This window comes from Oenanthe melanoleuca, chromosome 14 (genome assembly GCF_029582105.1).
Source record: "Oenanthe melanoleuca isolate GR-GAL-2019-014 chromosome 14, OMel1.0, whole genome shotgun sequence".
Classification (NCBI taxonomy): Eukaryota; Metazoa; Chordata; class Aves; order Passeriformes; family Muscicapidae; genus Oenanthe; species Oenanthe melanoleuca.
This window is the reverse complement of record NC_079348.1, coordinates 1,404,478-1,427,067: the sequence shown is the minus strand read 5'-3', so window position 1 is coordinate 1,427,067 and position 22,590 is coordinate 1,404,478. Positions and strand designations below refer to the sequence as shown.

Below are 22,590 nucleotides of genomic sequence, written 5' to 3'. Positions count from 1 at the left end.
CACATTTCTCTGGTCTCACCTGAAACCATTCAGGTTTGTGCTCTCTCTGTGACAGGGCACATCCTCATACTCAACAGTTTTGGGATACATTTTGGACAAGAGATGTCTGCCACAAGGTTCATAACTTGGTTTTTTATAAAGACCTAAACAATTTTCAAAATCTAGACCCAGCTGCTGTTTTGAACAAATGAAGCCCAGGCTTGCAGAGCTTGAACACAGTGTTGTCACTGTTTTTTTTGGAGCACTATGTTTTTGTTTCAGTTTAGAGTGAAATCAGACCTTCAGGAATTGGTGGAAATACCTCTAACAGAAATGTCCTATGGAAGAGCAAGGTATGGGGACAAATTCCTTGTTATAGGGCCCTACAGGGGAGTCCCTTCCTTGACCAAAATCCTGTGCAGTTCCTTTTCACCCTGCTAAGTGAAAAGCTTTGTGCTTACTCTTACCACAGTCCCTAATTGTAAAGGAAAATCTTTCCACACGTGGCTGAGATCTGTCTGTGGCCTACAATAGCAATTGCATTCCAATTTCCTCTCTTATTTGATAGTTTAATAATATCCTGAGTAGCACTTACTGCTACTGTTACTCTTGCCACATCTGTACAGAATGAATATTGATCCCTTACAAAGCTGGAGACTGGGATATTCATGAAAACTTTCTTTCATGCTGAGTTTGGTGTTATTGTATTTGGGGCTTCTCTTTCAAATCTGTTTCTATTAAAGAAAAATACCCAGACCTCTGAGAAGCAAAGGCAGGAGAAAAGGCAGTTTCACATGAGTGTTTCCTCTTGCCCTGCTTACCTCAGCTCAGCTGAAGTCAGCTGAGGCACAGAGCTCCTGCCATGTGTCCACCTGGGCCATATTCACCTTTATGTATGGAGCCCCTAACTCCAGGGAGAATATTTGACCTCTAAGGGGCACTCCCAGAGCCTGGGATGCTAGAGGTGCACTGAGGAGCTGCTGAGCTGTATTTTGGGCAGTTATTCCCAGGATGGTGAGCTGCAAGGCTGGACCAAAGCAGACAGAGACATTTCTCACCACAAGGCACAAGAGGTAGATCTTTGTGGTGTTACTCACACAATGTGAGTGAGATCTATGTCTGGACATCTGAAGACTGTCAGCTCTGCCCACAAGGATAAGAGGCATTAAGGAAACCTGCCCTGCTGTTTTAGAGGTGTTGTGTTTTCTGGGCCTGACCCATGTGTGGGGCTGTGTTCTCCACCAAGTGTTCTGAGCTCTCTCCAAGCACTGTGGGTTTAATTGGCTTCCCAAGCAGGCACCTCATGCCACAGTCTGTCTTGTTGGCATCCTTGGAGATATCTTGTCATTGTCCTTTTTCACTTGGCACACAAGTGCCTGCACACAGTGTCCAGAGTAGCCAGGTCCAAGTCACCGATGACATCACAGTCTCTGGAATAAAAAGCTCCTCAGGGGGTTGGGCAGTGCATGCAGCTTTGGGCTAAGTGCAATAAAAATCTGCTGTTTTGTGTAGAAAATGAAAAATATGCTCAGAAAGATCACAGGGAGTAACAGCTCTGACTGCTAGCAGGAAATGTGCTGGGTGAGCCCCAAGTCAATGTGCTTGCACTTCATTGTGTCCCAGCAATTACAAGTGCAGGATGAGCCCAGCCCTCAGCAAACTCATCCTTGTGCCTTGTGGTCCTTTCCCTGTCACAGAAGGACCTGCCAGGGCTGAGCCAGCTGACCTGATGGAAGGGAGGGTTCCTCAGCCAGTCTGGGGAACCTGTCACTTCAGGACAGAGCCTGCTGAGCCCAGGTACTCACTGCAATTTGCCTTTTCCTTCTTTTCCTTCTTTTCCTTCCTTTACATTTCTTAAAGCTGACTGCTGGCAGCAAACTAGAGTCCTCTCTGCTGACATTGCTGCAGGAGAATTCATGGGCTTTTCCTGGTTTCCAGGGAATATTGCAACTCCAAGGCAGGGAAGAGTCAGCAAGGAGGAGGGAGGAGGATCACAGCCAGAGCTATTCAATGGTCCTGGGAGATTTGCCTCTGTCAGCTAATAAATACAGTAGGATAACAATGAAATTAATTTTAAATCACCTAAACAATCAAAGAGCAATTACTTCATTTAATTATAAACGAGATGAGGGAAACAATAGGATTTAATTTCAATAATACCTCTACCAACTCAGCTAGGATTTTAATTTAATTTAAAGTGATAGAACTTCCTGTGTTGCAATACTCTGCCTGAAAATACCATGCTTTACCTTCACCATTCAGTCAATAAACCATGGTATGGACTTTGCTTAATAGTAAGCACCAGATTGAAAAAGAAAACAGGGCCCTACACTTTGTTTTAAAATTACATTTCCATGTCTGTGCAGCAATATCTCTTATGAGTGCCAAAGTTCACTGGGAGAGCCCAGCACTAAACTGAATGATGACCTGCTTGTTTGGGTATTAGTTAATTAAGAATATTTTTTAGATCCCTCCCAAGTACTGTAGTTCCTCTACAGAGGATCAGCCACCTCAGGCTCTCCCTGAAGGGGCTGAGCACTCAGCAAGATGTGAGGGGGGGTTCCAGCAGTCCCAGGCTGGATTAACACATCAAAATCTGGGCAAACAGAAAGAGGCATGAGAGCAAAAGTAACAGCTGGATTTGTTGGCTGCAGGCAAGCTGGTGAGTGGCACAGCTGGAGAAATTTTGGCTTGCTGTCTCCTGGTTTTTGCCTTTGTAGCTTGCAGGTTTTTTGGTTGTTGGGTTTTTTGCTGATATTTTCAGCATTATTCTGGTTTGGTAGCATTTAACTTTGTTGCTGTAATAACTGCTGCAGAAATTGTCATGAGGGAATTTATTCTATCTTTGTGAGTATGTTTGCACTGCATGAAATAAAGAAGGCCTGAGGCAAGTCATTGAAGAACAAGGAAAAGGCAAAATATTGACTCAACAATTCAGTGAGTATCATCTGCCCACTGTGCTGAGCAAGGCATGGGTCCTACAAGAAAAATCTCCTTGATCATGTTGTTAAAGAATATCTTGAAAGGCAAAGGGACAGGGGAACCAGAGACAGCTGCATGGCCTAGAGTAATACTGATAATTTTTGAACACTTGACTTCACAGCACATGAATATATAAAATTCATACATGATTCATATAGGTATGTAAATGAACTGATACACCCAGACATATATTTCTAACTCATGTAAATCAGAGTTAGTGGTTTAATTTATTCTTGTCTTGGTGCTTGTTGCTTTTATTAAGAGCAGCTCCTTCTGATGTCCTGAGTCACTTCAGAGAGGACATGAGGATCCAGCTTCAGCTCCTCCAGGCAGCTCTGTCTCCAGTCCCATGCCTGGGTTGTTGTCAAGGAGACATATCTCTGGCATACATCTTCTTTGTGGTTTCTCCTCTTAGTATGCTTTTCCATTGCTATGGAGACTATCACAAACTCATTTAGCAACTCCCCAGTGCCCCACAAGGAATGTGTATTTCATAACTCACTCCTCAGAACAAGGAGTGCTGTTGAATTTTTGGCTGCTCACCTGCATGTCCAGCCTGGCTGTGCCAGGGACTGTCTGTGCTGAGCCCTCATGAGCTGACAGCATGGTTCTAAAGGGCAGGCCACACAAAGGTGTCTTCAGTGGGGACTGACACAAGTCTTCACTCAAACCACTTTGGCCAGCTCAGAAGTGTGAGCTTTGCTGAGAAAACCAAGACATAAGAGAAGTCATCCCTCAGGATTTACAGGAGCTGCTGGCTGAAGGGCCTGCATCAGTGGGTTTAACACACCAGAGGATCTTCCTTCTGAGACAAGGCAGAAGGATCCTTGTGAGATGGTCCAGCAGGAGCTTAACACCATGGAAAGATCCCTTCCAAAGTGGGTGCAAGCAAGCAGGCAAAAATAACAGGGCAGCCTATGAAATAATCAAGTCCCATGTTCAAAGTGGGAATTAGAGCTCTGTAGTCATGCTGAGATGGCAGCTGGAGCTGCAGGTCCCAGCTCCCTGCCCTGTTTCCCCACTCCAGTGCACAGTCTGACATATCAGCCTAATCCTCAATTCCAGTTTGCATTAATATGTCAGGGACAGTGACTCTGTTACCTTCCCTGTGATAGTCAGAGTCCATCTGTACCCAGAAATCTGTGAGTAGCCAGTCTCCAGATCTCCACCTCAGTGCTCCACAGAGCCATAAATATTCAACAGGTACTAGGAACAGGTGAACCCAGCAAACAGAATATAAAAAAATAAATCAAATGAAGTAGTGAATCAATTCCATCATTTAACAAAAATGTACAAATTTACATATTTCACTAAGGCACGTGATTTCTAATGAAGTAGGATTTGGGAAACCCAAAGGATTCACACATACCCTGTCACTTATGCAAATCACTCTCTGCTCACTGATTTATAACATCAGTTGGCTGCACATGAAATTGCTGTAAAATGCTGATGTGCATCTCCCTGGTGTGTATTGGGCTGTTTCCATGTGCTGCACTGTGGCTGGCTCAGCACAGCCCAGAGCTGGGCTGGTGTAGGATGTGCACCCCAAAATCCCCCTCTGCACTTCAGAGCCAGCACACAGGCGGTGCAGAAGGAAAAGAGGAGGGACATGCATTAGAAATCTACCCTGAGCAGCTCATTTCAGTGTGTCTCAGCAGTGATGGGCTGCTTTGTGGTTTGCTTCAGTGCCATTTTTAATCTTGTGAAATTCAAAAGGTGAAGGATATATTTCACTCAGATTTGTTTTCAGCTTGGATCCCAGATTTGAAGGAAGCCAATTATGTTGATGCAGTGAGTATCCATAGAAATGTGTGTAAGTACCCAGCACACATGGGGTTGCATTTCATAGGGGTGTCTGTGCCCAAACAGCAATTCCCTGGGCAGCTCTGGTTCATATGGCTACATTTCTCAGAGGCACTTTTTTGTCTCATCATGGGTTTTCTTCTGGATGTTTAAAGGCTTGTTTTTTTCTTCAGCTGTGTGTTGGTGAAAGCTTACAGCCAGGATTTATGGATTTGCAAACATGTCATTAAGGGTTTGGTGGACTGGGTCTGCATGCTTGGAGCTAAATTCCATTTATCTGGAGAGTAGGTGTTTAACTAATGGCACATCAGACATGGAATAAATGCAGGACAGCTTCTAGTGTCAGTGTTTTACAAAAACATCTGAATGAATGAGCTGAGAGAACAAAACAGCCACTGTTTTCATATTCAGTGAACAGAAATAACAAGAAAAACCACCATGATGAAGCACTATCTTTGTGCATTAGTGATTATTGCAAGGTTAATTTTATTCATTCTGGAGAATTGCCATATCTGTAAGACTGTGAAACAACAAATTCAAGAAACTGAAAAAATCAAATAATTGCAAACCATATGTTGAAAACAACCTAATTAATATCTCAAATAAGAATTTAAAGGAACTTATGTGAAAGAAAACAGTAAATTCATGTAACATTTCTAGCTGAATGAAAAGCTGATCGTGTTGTTAACAGGGCTGTAATGCTCTGAGTGCTTTGGCTGCACAAGCTGTGGGTGAGGAGGATGGTGGTGCTACAAGGAACTGGGAAAAAGTGCAACAAATGTGGTCTAGGAAAATAATGAGAAAGAGAAGGAGAGAGATGTGCCCTGTTTAAGGCCTCATTCTGCTTCAGATGATGAAGCTCTCTTCTATAGCAGAATTATGAGACAGTATTAAGTTATATTATGCTTCAAGATGCCAAACTGATCAAGGTCTGACTACTCTAAACATAAGAAAAAATGTAATTTCTGTCTAGAAAGCTTTAATATATGCTGCAGTTTAGAGAATAATATGTTTTTATGTGAGAAATCACACGTACTGGGGACTAAGAAGTATGACAAAATAAAATTTGAAAGAACATGTCAATAGGGCTTGATGAGATCTGCTGTCCTTCTTTCACTTATTTCTGAGTAAACCCTTGGAGCTTTCTCTGTAAACATGCAAAAATTGAATTAAAAGGATTTTATGAAGGCTGAAAAAAGCAAAACTTGAAAATCAGAGAAAAAGTCAGAAATCAGGTTGACTGGGAATAACGTGTGCTTTTCATGCACAAAGCCATATGCTGTTTTTTCCCCCTGGCCTGGAGATGAGTCAAAGCTGCTTTTGAAGGAAGCTGTGGTTTGTAAGGCTGTTGTTAGAGAAGCTGCAAATTGTAGTGATTTATCCAGGGCACTATGGGAAGATGATTTGGTGGTTACAATGCATGTATGTTATTTGGGAAATCAGATTCTCTTTTACATAATGCTAGACAGCTCTCCCACACCAAGCTTTTCACAGGCTCAAAGGAATACTGAGCCCTTGCACTGCATGGATCTGGCAGTAAAAAGCAATTTATCCTCCTGTGATTCAGATTGAATTGTGTCATTATCCAGACACGGACACAGTCTTTCTCACAAAAATAACATGCAATAACAACTATGCAGGTGAGATTTCAACCAGGCAGTGCCTGGGGCCTCAATTCCCCCTGTGGAGACTTAGAACCCTCCTGGGTTTGCTGTAGATAGTGCCAGTGACTCTGTCACAGGGATGCCCATCCTCTGCAGTGCCCTGCTTGCTGAAGAACTGGAGAAACTGCTGCTGCTCCCTTTGTTTATCCCGATTTTATCCTCATCCCACAAGTCTCTCCAACTCTGTTTTCTGCTGATGAGTATTTTCCCATCCTGTTGTCATATTATCATGCAAATATCCAGAAATGTGAAAGATTTTGTTTTTTTAGCTGCTTCCATATGAAAGCAGAGCTTACATGGTCCCTTGGCCAGCAGATGAGTCATGGATCCTCTAGGAATTACTTTTGCTCCCATTGCCAGCTTTGTGGTTTGACACCTAAACTTGTGAGTTTCCACAAAAAAGCCCTTCAGAAGGGTTGTGAGAAAACCTGAGTGGTGTTTCAGAAGTGTGTGCAAAACTGACAGATAATCTAGTTGTATCACACATAAAATTAGCCTTACAGAACACTGTCTGGGTCAGAGCACTGAACTCTGAGAGATAAGAATCTGCTGCTAAATCTCTCTTTCTGGACTCATGGCTCCTCTCTTTCATGCTCTGTTACTGTGTTTTTTCTCCTAAAGGTTGGTTATCGAGCTGTCTCACGAAGCATGACTCAAGTGACATCTCTACTGATCTCATCAAAGTCTTTTCCAGAGGCTTCAAGGGAAGATGGAGAGATAAGGGCTTGGTAATGTTGAGATCTGGAACATTAAAAAAACAGGTAGGAAAATAAGCCTAGAAAAAGCAATTAAAATTAGAGAAGATTAAAGGATAAATACCTTGGGGGAGCTTACTGTATGTTTCACTTCTATTTGTACTGCACCTTTTAGACCAATTTTTCTTCTCATTTTCATAGCACTCCACTATCAGCATAAGCACCAAACTCAGCTAAATTAACAAGTTGGATTAATTACGCCATTCAAACAAATTTCCCTGGGCTTATTATGCCTAAAGGCTTGGTACTTTCCTGGCAGTCTCTTTCAAATTACCCTTTCAACAAACATGACATAAACTTGGGTCTGCAGAGCATGAAAATTTATGTGCAAGAGCAGTTATTTTAACAGGTGGAAATTCTCAGATTCACCAGAAAGGTGAGATATCAAGCACACCATTAATTTTTCTAAAGGGCTTCACGGCACAATAGTCTTGTACTATTGGCATCCGTGGTGAGAGAGAGCTGCTTCCTGCTGCAACTCTGCCTTTCTCTGCAGTGCAGTACAGAGCTCGCCAGCTCTGCTCCAGCATTTCATAACGTGCAATTGCTCGTGAGCCCCATCCAGCCTTTCCCTCTGGCAGTGCTTGCCAGGCTTCTGCCCAGGCTCTCGGGAGTAATGCAAGCAGCACAAATCTCCCCACGGCTGCCTGAACAGGCAGCAGCACGAGCTGATCTGCAGCCGTGCTCGGCTTGCAGGTAACAAAACATCTCAGGCAGGACAGCGCCGTGTCCCTGAGCAGAGCAGAGGGAGCTGCTGCTCGTGGAGCACCTTGCAGCTGCTGTGAGTTAAAGCTCACTTGATTCTCAGCCAGCGCTGTCTGCACATCAGACATTCAGCTGCTCCACGAAGTTTGATTTCCAGAGACACTGGAGGATTTTTGTAACTGAGTGGTTACAACGCTGTCAATTTAGCTATGTAACACACTGCAGGCAGACTGTGACTTTCCTCTAAGGAGCTCTGCCTGGATTCCAGAACTCGGGAAAGGATTGCTGCAGTTCCCACTCTCCTGAAAGCAGCGTGGACAATACTGCTTTGGGGTATCCACCATTTTTACCTGGCTGAAATTTAACAGATATGACTGCCTGTATCGACAAAAAAATTACTCTTTTACTATTTTTCCTTGGACTTTCAGGACTTAAATATTTCAAGACCTGAAACTGGTTTAGGTTATGTATTTGTCAGGTTGAAATTACTGCAACAACTACTTGTTTAGAAACCTGTCACTTAAATGGAAGTGCTCAGTTTGTACGTTATGTATGACAGTTGTTGGTAATATGTAAATAATATCTAGGACATTTAAGGAAGTATACACTTAATAAACAGAAAAACATACTGTTAATAAACAGAATATGAAGAAGCAGCTTATACTGACAAACAGGGACTAATGTAGCCCACGATGTAATAAATATATGATAGGATGGTGTCTGTGACAGGAGCTCAGATATTTACTCACATACTATACATAAATCTAGGGGATGTACTTCTCACCTAGGATATGTAAAATGTCTTAAAGATGTAAGAATCATAAGGAAATTCGAGAAAGGGAATTCTGAGAAATTTAATGTCTTATATTTGTTGCTCTGTTGTAGAGGAATACTGTTCAGGAAAAGATATCCTCTAAAAGACCTTGAGGAAATGGAGCAGATGGTTGCATGTGCTATCCCACTTTAATTCAAAGTGGCTTTATAAATACTCAGAAAAAATAAAACAATTTATCCTTAGTATTTTATACACATAAAAGAAAGTAAAAGATGATTTTTATTGGTATTCAAATTGGAATTCCAAAGCAAAATATTGACTTTTTTATACAAAAATTATTTTCAACACAAAACTGGCAGTGAACTAATGGATCAATATGCATTGTTATTTGTATGCTGAATTTCTGTATCAATACACCTGATAAGATAAGGAAAAATTCCAGTTTGGGATGAGACAAGGTATGTCTCAAGAGGGGCTGCAGCATTTGTTGCTGAAGGACAGTGTTCCTGGCGGGCACAGACCTGGGCAGGTCCTTGTAGCTGCCCAGGTTTTTAATGGAGAGCACAGTGGGAGTCCTGGAGCTCTGGGCAGGCGTGGGAGCCCCAGGACAGCGTGTTCCTGACACCCCCTGCTCCCAGTGCTGCACAGATTGGCCACACATCACGTGTGCTCGGAGGCTGCCGGGCCCAGAAATCAGTCTGGGAGGCCATTCAACTGAAAATTTGGTTGATTATTGATAGAAACTGGACTCTGCCATCAAAACAATAGAATTGGCAGGTACAGGGAGTAACTCCTCTAGGAATTCTCTCTAATTTTTAAGAGGAAAGACTTCAGAATCTCAGTGACTCGTACTTCTCTAGTTAAGTACTGTTTTGCTCCTTGGCTTCTGTCCTATTTCCATGAGAGGAAATAGCATCTCTTTCCCTCTCATGGTTGGTGATTGTTTATCTCTCAATCTGTAGCTTTATTATGGATCAGAGAGAGCCAAGGGCCAGGAGTGACTTGCAATCCTCAGCACATGCTGGTTTCTCCAGACACACTGCTTAGTAAGGAAATGAATTAGCAATGGGTAAAAGACACAATATGGTGCTTACCACCCTATTTCAGCACATTAAATATATACAATCTGCACTTCATTCCAACTAAAAATAACACTCAGATTAATGCAGCTTTCTTTGATATATTCAGTCAAGAAATCATTAGCATGAATTATAAAGCAGGAAAAGTGTGGTTCACAGTGTCTGTCACTCCAGAGCTGTGCATTAGGATGGATGTGGGCAGTCTGATGGAGTGGACTGAGCACACACCTAGAGTGACACAGGGCACATCTCTCCACAAGTGTCATCGACTCTTTCTGAAATTTAATGCAGGTCTTTTAAGTACATATATTTATATTTTGAGACAGTCCATATTTAAACACTTTCTTTTTTAGCAAGACTTCAGAATGTACAGCTCCTGCTGATGTCTGTGCTGGCTACTCAGAATCCAAGTTCCAAACCTAAGGACTGAAATTTAGAAGGCAGCTTTGAAAATCTTGGCCTCATCTCCCCTGGGTTTCTTAATTCCTAGTGTGATATCTGAATGGCCTTATCCATCTTTGGCTGATTGAAATCTGCTGCTGAGAAAATGCTATAGGAATAATTATTACTCTATCTCACAAGTCTTGATGAGCTTTTAAAACGATATCTTTAATACTATTTAAATTTCATAATATAATAATCTTTGTAGAAACAAATCTAGAATATCTTTTATTTTGGCTGCTATGTAATATTTTACAGTGTTAAGGCTGTGCACAAAAGCAGTTTAGAAAGCTGAACATCACTGATCCATATTACAAATGGAGACAACTGCACTCTGAAGAGGGATCTGCATTAGACCACACAGACTGCAGCAAATTCACCACTAGAATACAGGATTTCTGATACAAAATTTACTCTACTGAACACTAAATTGATGGTTCTTAAACTCTTAGTGGATGCAGGCAGTTGCTGGTCATAGTATCCAGGTTGCTTTCTCGCCTCCCCTTGCTAAATGAATTTGAAGTGTAGTTAAAAACACATTGCTACTATTACCTTGTCCCTCAAGTGATTCTTGGTACCACTGGGATGCTACTCAGCAATGAAAGGGAAAGAATCACCTGCTGCATCAGTGAGGCAGAGAATCTGCTTGTCTTAATTGGGAAGGGTCAGCAAATTTGCAGCAGGTATTGTTGCAACACTTACAGAATATAATTTTGGGGCATATTGTGTAATTCTGGATGTCCATCTCAATTATAAAGGATGGGGAAAAAATCTGTTATGGCTCACAGAATTGATTGGTTTTGCAAAAATAATTCACTTAAGATACACAAACGCACATCAGTTGAAAGTCAGACTGATGGGCAGGGGTCATTGCATGAAAGTGGCATTTTTTCTGATGAAGCTTTGTGATACAATTTTTTTTTTCTTTTTGTCCTGAAATTGATTTTGAAATCTCTGTGTCTTGCAGGCATTGCTAACTGACTGCAAGGCAACAGGACAGGATGAGGGCTGCCCAGCAGAGTCCGAGGGAGGCGGCAGGATGCCATCTGTCTGAGGGAAGACTCCAACAGAACCGTGGCATATGAAGAGGATTTTTATTATGGAAATAGGCACAGGAGAGTTTCAGAAGTCTCCTCAGGTCTTGCAGTGGTCTCAAGCCTCGGATAATGCAATTAAAAAAAGATTTTGATGTACTCATGTCTCTTTGCTGAATATCTGACCAAATTATTACAATTTTTCATAACTAAGGAATATACTGCTGTCAAGAATTTGACTTAACAAATCAGCTAATGTAAGTTCCCAGGTCTTGCAGGGGAAATAAAAATATGCCAGAGACTGTGTACACACCTCTTCTGGGGGGGAATATCCTTAGAATATCTATGAAATGGAGGAGACCCTCTTTCTCTCCCCAGAATTGCCTGCATTCCTGGTAACAGGAAGGCTTTGCCTGCAGTGCACATCAAATGCCCTTCCAGCAACGGTGAGGACAGCTTTGGAGGTCAGCATGGATAACCACGGAGATACATGGGAACGTATCCGGGCTTAGAGACACTAGTTTGCTTTTTAAATATATTTTAGAAGCGTCCTGGGAGGAAGATGGGGAAACCTTAGGGGTTCAGTTAGTGTTTAATGTGGGTCTGGTCAGCTGATGGCTGCTGAACATCAGACTCCCCGTCACTCATGCAACGTGTCCTAACGGGGAGAAGCGTGGGGACGGGAATCTGCTCCTTTCGGAGGGACTCGGCTCCCTGCAGACTCCAGCGAGGCCGGGGGCAGCACACAGGCCCGTGCAGAGGGAAGGGGGAAGATGGAGCAGGGCAGAGCGCGCCCTCCAGCCCCGCTCAGGTCCCGACAGCCCGGGCTGCTCCCGGGGCTCGGGGGCCCAGGCTGCCCTCACGCCTTGGGAACTTCGGCCCCGCAGCGCCGGGGCCGAGGAATCCCTGAGGAACCGGGTCCGGGATCCCCTGGCTCCCTTCAGAAACCGGGTCCGGGATCCCCTGGCTTCTTTCAGGAACCGGGTCCGGGATCCCCTGGCTCCGCTCAGGAACCGGGTCCGGGATCCCCTGGCTCCCCTCAGGAACCGGGTCCGGGATCCCCTGGCTCCGCTCAGGAACCGGGTCCGGGATCCCCTGGCTCCCCTCAGGAACCGGGTCCGGGATCCCCTGGCTCCGCTCAGGAACCGGGTCCGGGATCCCCTGGCTCCCCTCAGGAACCGGGTCCGGGATCCCCTGGCTCCCTTCAGAAACCGGGTCCGGGATCCTTTGGCTCCCCTCACAGCTGGGATCTGCGATCCCCTGGCTCCCCTCACAGCTGGGGACTGGGAGCCGCCGCCTCCTGCCATGTTTCCTCAGGGTGCCCTCCGGGCCCAGGATCCCCTTATCCTCAGGATGGGAGGACATCGTCGTAAGCTGTGCCCAGGGAAGGTTTAAATTGGATATTACGAAGGATTAGACACTGAAATGGGCTGCACAGGGCGGTGGTGCAGTCACCGTCCCCAGAGGTGTTTAAGCCCGGACGTGGCACTCGGTGTCATGGTACAGTTGACGTGGTGATGTTCGCAGAGAGGTCGGACTCGATGATCTCAGAGGTCTTTTCCAACGCCAGGGATCCCGCGATCCCTGCACGCCGGCGGCGCTGGAATGCCCTGGCCGCCCTCCCGCACAGGCTCCCCGGCAGCAGAGGGGCTGTCACCGGCTCCCCGCAGCGCCAGCCGCCGACACCGCTCTCCCCGCCCGGGGCGGTGCCGCCGCCGGCCAGCCGCTCCCGGGGGAGGCGCGGGCGGGGCGCAGCGGGGACCCCCCGGGCGGGGATCCCGTCCCGCGGCTGCCGGAGGCGGAGCCGCCGCCCCCGCGCCCCGTGCCCGCCCTCCCGGCGTGCCCCGCGGAGGGGCGGGCGGCTCATGTCCGCCATCCCGGCGTGCCGCGCGCCCGGGCAGCAGCCGGAGCAGCCGCGGCGGCCGCGTCCCCTCCCTGCGCTGTGAGACAGCAGCACCGCCCGCGGAGCGCGAGTGAGGAGCCGCCGCCCGCGCCTCTCCGCCCGCGTCCTCCTGCTCCTGCTGCTCCTCCGCCCTGTCCCGCGCCGCTGCCCGGCCGGCCATGCCGTCTCGGGCAAGGTAATGAGCCGCAGAGCCCCGGGGTCTCGGCTGAGCGGCACCGGCAGCAGGCAGCACTACCACCCGCGGGGCTGGAATGACTGGCAACCCAGGTGGGCAGGGCCGGGGCCGGGGCGCGGGCTCGGGGCTGTGCGAGCGGGGCGGGCGGCTCGGCCGGGCCCCGCCGCCGGGCCTGGGGCAGCGGGGCGGCGGCGGAGCCACTTCCTGGCGGCCGGGCCTAGCGCGGGAGGGCGGGCGGGCCCAGGCGGCGGGACGGGGCCGGGAACGCGGCCGGCGGCGCTCGGCGGGGTGGGAGCGCGCCCGGCTGCCCCCGGCCCCGCTGCCGCGGCCTGGAACGAGAGCGGCCGGTGGCCGGTGTGTGGCTGCGGCAGCGCCGCCGTCCCTGCCGGCCGCGGGCGGGCGGGGGGCAGCGCCTGTGGGCTCGGCTCCCGCATTTTCAGCTGGAACACAGCCAGGGAAGTGTTCTTCCCTGTAGAAGGAGTACTCGTAGTTTTTTTTAAGGGTTAGCATCATACTACATAGATTTATTTATTTATTTTAATTCTGTCTTTAAATCTCAGGACAATATTGGAACTATATACGCTCTCACCCAAGCCCGCTTAAAATATGTTGTAAGGCTTTGTGTGTGTTTACACCTGGCACTTTTTAAGTGAAGTTTAGCGTATGTTGACTTCTTTAGTTACATGTAGAGGGTGTATTTCAGGTCTTAATTATTTCTAATGTATCTCATGCCAGTGTATTTACTGTGCTGCTCAGCCTTGCTGGTCTCAGCATCAAAATTGTAATGTAGGAATCCGAAATAAATTTGGTGTTTCTTAGATGTTTTTAAAAATACGTGGATTTGAGGCTTCTTTTAGTGTTTCTGGAAGTTTAACACAACATGGGACCCTACTTACAAACTTTCCAGTAGAGAACAGAGTGGCACGTGCTTGGGAATATATTGACAGGTAATGGTCCCATGCAGTTTGGATTATAAAAACTGGGTGAATATGAAGGTCACTTTGGCATTTATTGTTATTATTATTTATTGTTATTTATTTGACATTTATCTTAAAGAAGCTTTCCTTTTGCTTGAACAGTTAGCAGCACAGCCTCTATGGCCAGTGCTTGAGGCCACTCAATTCTTAATGGTGTATGGGGCATGGTTATTTAAATTCTAATTTCTTCTGTGATTGAAATACTTGGTCACATAATTTACTATTTTTTCCTCACTTAAGAATTTATGAACCTCCTTTGTGACATTTTCTTAGAGCATCTGGTTTTTTTGGGGTAGAGAAGTCTGGTCTCTTAGTCCTCACCTACTTGTTTACGTTAGTTTTCTGGGCTGCATTCTGTAATTCTGGGCCCTAACTTGTGACCTTTCCACCTACAAGAAATTGGATGTGTCTTTGCAGCAGGTGACTTCTATAAGTGCATTTTGGTTGGATATATGAATATGTCATGAGTTCTCTCTTTTCATCTGAAAAATACATCTTAGGAGGGTTAAGAAGCTGATTTTATCCAGTGTAGTATTGCCTACAGTGGGTTCAGTAGTCTTAGGGGGGAAAGCAAGAGTGTAGCTGCAGAAATGTTTTCCTGGTAATAAGGCAGCTTTAAGAAGTTAGCTGCATGTGTGGCTCTGGTGTATTCCCTGCAGTCTGGTGCCTCCTTAGCTCTCTAGTACAACTGTGTGACCTGGGCTGCTAAAATAATTGTCCACAAAGCCACAGCAGAACCAAAGCTGTGAGAGCACCAGGGGAAGTGTGGCAGCCTCAGCATGGATAGGGCCTCATTCTGTTTCCATCACACTTTTTGATCAAGAGCCTCAGCTAAGAAATAGCCAACACCTCTACACTGGTTCTGACACTTTTCTGAGTTTATCTTTATCCTTTCCTTTAAATGTTACTTTTTTAAATGGTGGGGGATACCAGGAATCAGAAACCAAAACACAGCATATTTTCATCTACATGCAGTGCTCCATTTTTTTACGTCTCAGAAAGTTTGGTGATAGGAAATCTGGGTCTACACTATGAATTTAAGGACAGTGCAGGGATTAAATCAATCTGCTGATTTTGTGTTAGCTAATTTTTAGAAGTGATTCACATGCACAATTGAAAAGAGATCTGTTATATAAAATTGACAGCCTGTATTTCTTTCATAATTTGAAATACAATCTTGGACAAACTCCACAGCACAAATATCCCCACATATTCTTTCCTTCCCCTTTCTGCTGGCTGTTAGTTTCATTTTCTTCAGGTGATACTGCCAGTAAGTGCTTTCTGCTGGGCGTGGAAGAGGTGAAGGAAGTGGCCCGAGTAGTGAAAGCTGTAGTAATTGTAGTTGTTGCAAGTTCCTAAAGGCAAAAAACGGTACTGCTGATACATGGGTGTATCATCAGTTGGATTGTTTTCAAATTGTTTTTTTGCATGTGTAAAAGTGACTAGATTGATTTTCATTAGTAGGTCCAGATTCCTCTCGGTTTTTCGTAATCAGCACTGGGACTTGTGAAAAGAATGTGAAACTGAAAGTTGGAGTGCAAGGCCTTTTTTAAGGAAAAGTAGTTTTTAATTAAAATTAGACTTTTTGTGTGTGTGGGGATGCAGTCATACATCAGATCACTTGGAGTGGTTTTCTAACAGTGTGCTCAGATGGAGCTGTGTGTGTGTTACAGAGGAGAAGGTGTCATGATGTATGGGGATGTGTTAGTTTGTGCTCTGCTCTGTACCAGACTCAATGAGCAGCAACACAAAAACTTTGTAGGCAGATGTTGGATGGATGTGACAGACAGCAGTGAAGGGTTTTTTGAGAAGGCTTGATAAGATCTTGTTACCCCTTTTCCTAGTCTTTGCAGCTGTCTAGATATTCTTACTTTTTCTCTTTGTTTAACAGATCTCACTGCGTTTTCCCTGTTACAACTCTTGGGGCAAAAAATAAAATCACTTCAGTGTGCAGGCCCTATGTGTGAAGAGAGTTAATTAGAGTGCTGAGGGCTAATTATGTACTGAAACAAGCAGTACTGCCCTTTGGGAGGAAATGCAGGAGTGTGAGTGCAGGGCAGCAGGTTAGTAAGTGCAGAGTGCACCATGGTATTCTTAGGTGAAAGTGTGAAAAGGAAAATAAGATTTTAATTAACAGGACCTCTCTGTTTCTCCTATCATAAATGTAGGTTAGCAGGGGATGATGTGCAAAAGTGTAAAACAACATCTTTCACATCTGAACAAATTCCCAAGAGTGTCCTGTTAGGTTTTACTACTGAAATAATGAAAATGGCATGTGTCCTTCTACAACATAGTCAGTGTTATGAGTTACTAATTTCAGTTAGCATGGTGCTCAGACCAAGTTACTGCCTGGTCCTCATGTATCTAGACTTGATGAGACAAGACAGTAAAATCCAGTGTCCTTCCAGGTAGCTTGTGTCCTAAGCAGCAGAGCATATTGGCTGGAAGTTTGTAACTGAGGACAGGTAAGTACCCTGTCTTTAAGTCAGACAGGTTGGGAGATATTGGCAGGGAGCAAAGAAACCTATGAGACCAAATGGCCCAGGAAAGTGCTGTTGAGAGCAGTGCTTTTCACAGGGCTGTGAAGGGCAGAGGCCTGTCTTTTACCACTGTGGAAATTGTCTGATCATAATGCTGGATCCAGTGAATGACAAACAGGTGACAGCAGCAGGTGCTGTGTAGAAGGAAAGTTCAATCAGGGACTGTTTCTTCTGTGCTTGCATGTACAAGGTACCTGTAAAACATTTGTTAGAAATAGGCTGAAACCTTAGCACAGGTGAGAGACCTAAGTTGGCAACATAGAGGTGTCTGAGGTGTTTGCTATGATCACCTAAGAGTGGGTGTAGAGTCATGTTGGGTGAAAATGGATAAGACTTCTGCTGAGGAGTAGCTGAGGGAGAGGAGAGCAAAGACTGAGAGGGAGAGAGAAAAGTAGTGATGCTGAAGGCAGTTTATAGAATGAGATGCAGGATCAGTTGTAAGGTGCCATTGTGAAAACATCAATGGAAACCTTGGGGAAAAAAGTGAAAGAGTGAAATTGGTGAGCTGCTGTCTAAGCAGGGAGTGACACAGAATCAAGAGGTGATTTAAAATGCTGCTGTGATGGCAGGTGGATGTCCAGCAATGAAGATTGCAGAATTGCAGTAGGAAGGTAGTTAATCAGTTATTTCATGGATAGAAAACACAGCCACTTGTATTTTCTCAACACAGGAGGAGCAGTGAAAGTAAAGTAGGCTTTGGGGTGGGCTCAGCCAGGCTCTGGCTTGGCAGGGTGGGCCAAGTGATGAGAAGATCATGGCAAAAGGAAGCTCTGCATGCCAGTGGCAGAACAGTCAGAAACTTGGTGGGAAGCTGTTAATTTGGGTGAATACAGTGACTCATAAGTTTTAAATATTTTACTGATAAGAATTTCAGTAATGAAGAATTTATCTGCATTACAGCAAATAAGCAAGTAAAAGCAACTGACTTGAACAATAGTAGAGCTCACACAGTAGAGTTGTCTTGGAGTAAATCTTTCATGTAGGTCCTGTACTTGGAAATAAAATCAAACAGAATAATTAAGTGATTTTTGTCTCAAAATAATGTCCATATGGCAGGGTTGTTCTGAAAAAGCTACACATAATGAACAGTATACACCAGATTGTGGCAAGTTTCTTGGACAAAAATTCTCAAGGCTTCCACATTACTAAAGTAACAACATATTTTTGATTGATCTGTTTATCTTTTTCTAGATAAGGATTTTCTTTTTTAAACTGATTGCTCTCAGCCATGCTCTCTTCAGTCAAAGTGGTTAGTCAAATCATACTCAATACTTTTGATGGAGTGAGAATTTTTGAGAAGTCTGTTTCATTTTGTATACCAATGGAAAAAAATAAGCAGCCTTTTTGGAGAGAGAGAACACACTAGTAGTTGGAACAGTGTTGTCAGTGGACATTACTGACTCTTAAATTGATATTCAGGAGAACAATGATGCATTTTTTTACTAAAATTTGGTTTCCCTTTTAGCTGGTGAGAAAGTGTGAGCAGGTTAGCTTGCAGATAGCTGTTCCAGAAGCCAGGATGAGTGAGTGTGGGAAACAATAGGCTCGTGTATTTTACCACAATGGAAAATTTTACAAAGCATTCAAAGGCTGTCCTGTGGGAAGTGGGGTTAGCTGAGAACATGTGTAGTCCCTCAGTCGATAGGGATGCACAGAGCAGTGTTAAAAATTGTACATTTAATCATCTTTTCTTCAGAGGTAGGAATTTAATCCTTAATGGTTGACAATTGGAGATGATTCAGTTTACAGCACATTGCCTTAAAAAAAGCAATGCCCTTTGGGAAGGTAAACGTGAGAAGTACTTAAATTTGCCAGCTGAAAATTTGTCAGCCTGTTTGATTGGTAGGCAAGCATCACTGCTCAGAGTTGGCTGGGAGGTGGTAGGGCAGGGAGATCTGGGGTCTGCATGTCTGGAAATTTGCAGATGATTTGGGCACATTTAGAGGTGATGCCATGTGAAGGTACAATGCAGAACTTTCCTGTTCAGCATAGCTTAGGTGAATGATGATGGCACAATTGTATAAAGATTTTTGCAGTCCTAGTCAACTGTCATGAGTAAAGACTTACACCAAGGCATTGCCTCTAGAGTAGCATACCCTCTTTTTTAAATAGTCCAAGCAAGTGCCCAGTTAAGCAGTGATGGCACAGTGAATACTGAATGAGGAAAAGTGTCTTGCTGTGTATGTCTAAAAATGAACTTGCTTACAGGGCAAAAGGGAATAATACCTGCCAAGTAAATCTAATATCAACTTCCACTGTGAGAACAGGAAAAAGCACAATTTTCTTATTGTTCCAAATTGATAATATAATGTCTTTTAACAGTCTCAGAAGAATAAAATGTGTCTTTAATTCCAGTTGGTTTTGCAAGTGTCAGTGCTCATGATATTCCTCTTCTAGCTGTACTGAAGCTGAACTGTTTCTGAAGCTGAACTGTTTTGGACAGTAGCAAGCCTTTAGTACTGCTTAAGTAACAACTCTTATCAAAAAGTTTACCTGTGTTTTTCCCTTTTGGCCTTGAGATATATTTGACTCCCTTTTCTCTGAATTTGTCTACCAGTTCTAATCACAGTGTTCTCTTGAAAAAGGAAAAATGAAAGACATTTTTCTTTAGGAGCATGTGGTGTTTATCCTTATACAAATTGTAGTTAATTTACAGGAATGATCTCTCCTGCTTTTTTTGTTAAACAATTGAATGAACTATCCAAAACTTCAAGTAAAATTAGTAGATCTTTAGAGTTTGCTTAGGGAAAGCTTGCTGTAAATAATCTGAATAGTCTGATTCCAAAATACACTTGAGCTGAGCAAAATTCTGCTGATTCTCCCTTTGGATGGGTATTGCTTTATTTGCTTTAATATCAACCCCCCATTATTGCTTGTAAGAGTGCATTTAAAGTGGTTGTATTTATGTTCTGAAGTCTCACGCACACAAGTTTTAAAAGTACAGGACTTTTAAAAAATTAAACCATTTAATATGTCCAGGGAGAAGAGTTGATTTAATAATTTCAGTATTTTTCCTTAAAAGTTTAGTCTGGGCTGTATCAGTTTTCTGATACAAGTGGTTTAAACCTAATGCAGATTTTTTTTTTAACTTGCCTTTTATCTGCAGACTTTTATGCTTAAGGATCAGAGCTCTTAATTTTACCTTTCAGTTCTTTCACAGTAAAGCCTTGCTTTACTTGCTTTGCAGTTTATTTTATAAAAACTTAGTATGTGATTTTTGGGCTAATCATCCATTACTTTCTTCCTTCTAATAAGAGGGTTTATGAAGACCCATGGCATATTATGTAAATGTTCATCTGTGATTAGTGATATCATCCAGACCAAGTTGTATTTTATTGGTCACTTCTGTGAAGTAATTTTTACCTTGTACAGACATCCAACTGAAAAGAGACTTGAGAATGTCATAAGAAAAGGCACTGGCACACTAGAATGTATTTCCTTTGCATGTTGCTGTGATAATTAATCAACTCCCATGTCAATGTGAATTTAAGGTCACTTTTTAAGCAACAGGTTAGACAAACAACTTTTTTGACACAGGGAAATACATTTGGGATTGTCATTTAAACATGTGGTATTTGTAAGTGAATGTGAATCCCACTCCTATTGTATCCCTACATAAAAAAACTATTTTTCTCTTTGTAGAACTGACAGTGCATCAGCTGACCAGGACAATTTAAAATATTCTTCATCCAGAGATCGGGGCAGTTCTGCCTCCTATGGATTACAACCCTCAAATTCAGCTGTGGTGTCTCGGCAAAGACACGATGATATCAGAGTCCACACTGACATACAGAATGAAGAAAAAGGTACAGATTGCTCGTTCTGTGGTTGTGAGGGGCATTCAGGGAGAGGCAGTAAACTGAAATGGTGGAGGAATTTTTATTTTGGTTTGGTTTTTCTTTTTCCTCTCCCCAAATAAAAGGCAGTGAACTGAATTGTCACGTTGCCACAGCATCACTGTTTTGGGACATTTGTTGTGGTTGATGTGAATACTGAGAAAAATAAGCAGCTGCTTCAGGAGAAGAATGCAAGGGAAGACCTGATGTGTTAACAGAATAAGTAGTTTTTTCTGAAGAATAGTAATCTGGATGTATTCTGGTCTTCAGACTGCAATTTCTTCCTGAATAGTCTCTAGTACTTCTGATATTGGATTAAACAGGCTACTAGACTGATCTATTGCCTGTTGTAGCTTTGCTGCACCAAACTGGAATCTTTGTTTAGTAATCAGATCTACATTTTTATCATTAATGGCAATTTCTACTGTCATGTACCTCTGTCTGATTTCATATAAATGGTGTGATGTGTGATTCATATTTTTACTGCTTTTGGTTTTTTTTTTTATTTTTAGGATAGAAATACTATCTCTAGAAAATAGCTAGGCAGTCAGAATCATGTCTTATGTATTTATGAAAAATCTGTATTCTGATTTTTTCATTTCTTTAATTGTCAAATACAGATATCAAATTGGCAGATTTCTTACTTGCAGAGTCAGTTTTTGACTATGTAAATCCTCAGGCAGGCCAGACTCAAAAAATCACACAAGAATTGTAGTGTGGGAGTTTTTGTTCAGGAACCTAAAAAGTATTTGAACTCCCCCCATTTCTCTGGCCTGTAACTGACTGTAAATAATTGCTGTATCTTAGGGGAAGTTACAGATGGATGCAAATTAATTTTTTGTAAGTAGAAGGTAGTGTTAGTAGGTGGCAGAAGCATGAAGCATGTTTATCAGCATAGTTTGAGAGCCTTAAGATTTGTTTTACTTCAGTAGAGAAACTGCTTAGGAAGTGGGTGTATTTGTCTGTCTGCTAACATGGAATGTTGTACTGCCTTTAACACAGGCTGGCATAGGAGGTTTTCTTGTAATATGAAGGGTGCTGGTATTTAAAGAATGTACTGGCAGGGCAGTGAAATAGTGAGTTTTGGAAAATTCAGGAAGGTAATTTGGGAAGTTGCTGGGAAAGCACCATTTGAGAAGGAAAATGTACCTGGCTCTCCCTCAGTGCTGTGTCTCACAGGGCATGTCTCTGCTAGCTCAGCACTTTGTGCTCTTCTGTTCAGGTGTGGCTTGAAAAGAGGTGATTAGGATATTCTGACTATAAAACCAAGTTCCAGGTATCTCTAGTTCATTTTTATTATTGGGGAAATCTGTAAGCTTACAGATGCAGAATAGTTTCTTTGTGTACTAGGATTTTTCAATTCATCTATTGGAGTCTGCCAGCATGGAATTTTCATTTTGAGATTTTCTCTCCTGGCTTCCATATACACTCTACCCACCTCCTCCCAGTTTCTGGTGTTGATAATAAAAATTACTTACAAATTGATAATTTCTGGAAATTTTTCAGGTTTGAAAACCTCAAAGGATGTGACTCATGTTTAGGCTCAAATGCATTGATTGCTCTTAGAAGTTACTTCCTTCATAGGACAGTGTTGGTTTGTTCTGGCAAAATAATGTCAAGGTGGCACATTTGCTAGTTTATATTTAAAAACTGAGCTGTAAAAAATAATGTTGTAAATCTGAATAGACACAAACTATCTTTACTGTATTTGTAGTTAACTAATTACAGGTGAGACTTTGCACAGGGTTTTCTGTAATGGTAGGGTAGCCCCATGTGTATATGAATGCACAGATGTATACTGGTAATTAATATTTTTTATCAAAAGCTTTGCCTTAAAGAAATATTCTTTCCATCTACTGAGGTCCAGGTTCACCTCAACATTTGAACTTACTCTTTTATCAGGTGGACTTGTGGAAATATCTTTTCTGAAAGAAATCTTGCA

General features: G+C 43.3%; 1 protein-coding gene and 1 long non-coding RNA gene across 2 annotated transcripts in view; both read left to right on the top strand.

The window, feature by feature from the left end:
• Positions 1–1,694: 1,694 nt before the first annotated feature.
• LOC130259380 (uncharacterized) lies at positions 1,695–11,459 on the top strand. The gene is made up of 3 exons (XR_008841627.1): positions 1,695–1,776; positions 7,050–7,189; positions 11,151–11,459. It is a non-coding gene; the product is annotated as an uncharacterized LOC130259380 (long non-coding RNA).
• Positions 11,460–13,059: 1,600 nt separating this feature from the next.
• The window catches only part of SMG1 (SMG1 nonsense mediated mRNA decay associated PI3K related kinase), a 56,045-nt gene continuing 46,514 nt past the window's right edge, over positions 13,060–22,590 (top strand). The window contains exons 1-2 of the mRNA XM_056503140.1: positions 13,060–13,387; positions 20,455–20,618. Of these exons, the coding sequence (XP_056359115.1) occupies positions 13,299–13,387; positions 20,455–20,618 (253 nt within the window). The 5' untranslated portion in view covers positions 13,060–13,298. The remainder of the gene's footprint in view (positions 13,388–20,454; positions 20,619–22,590) is intronic.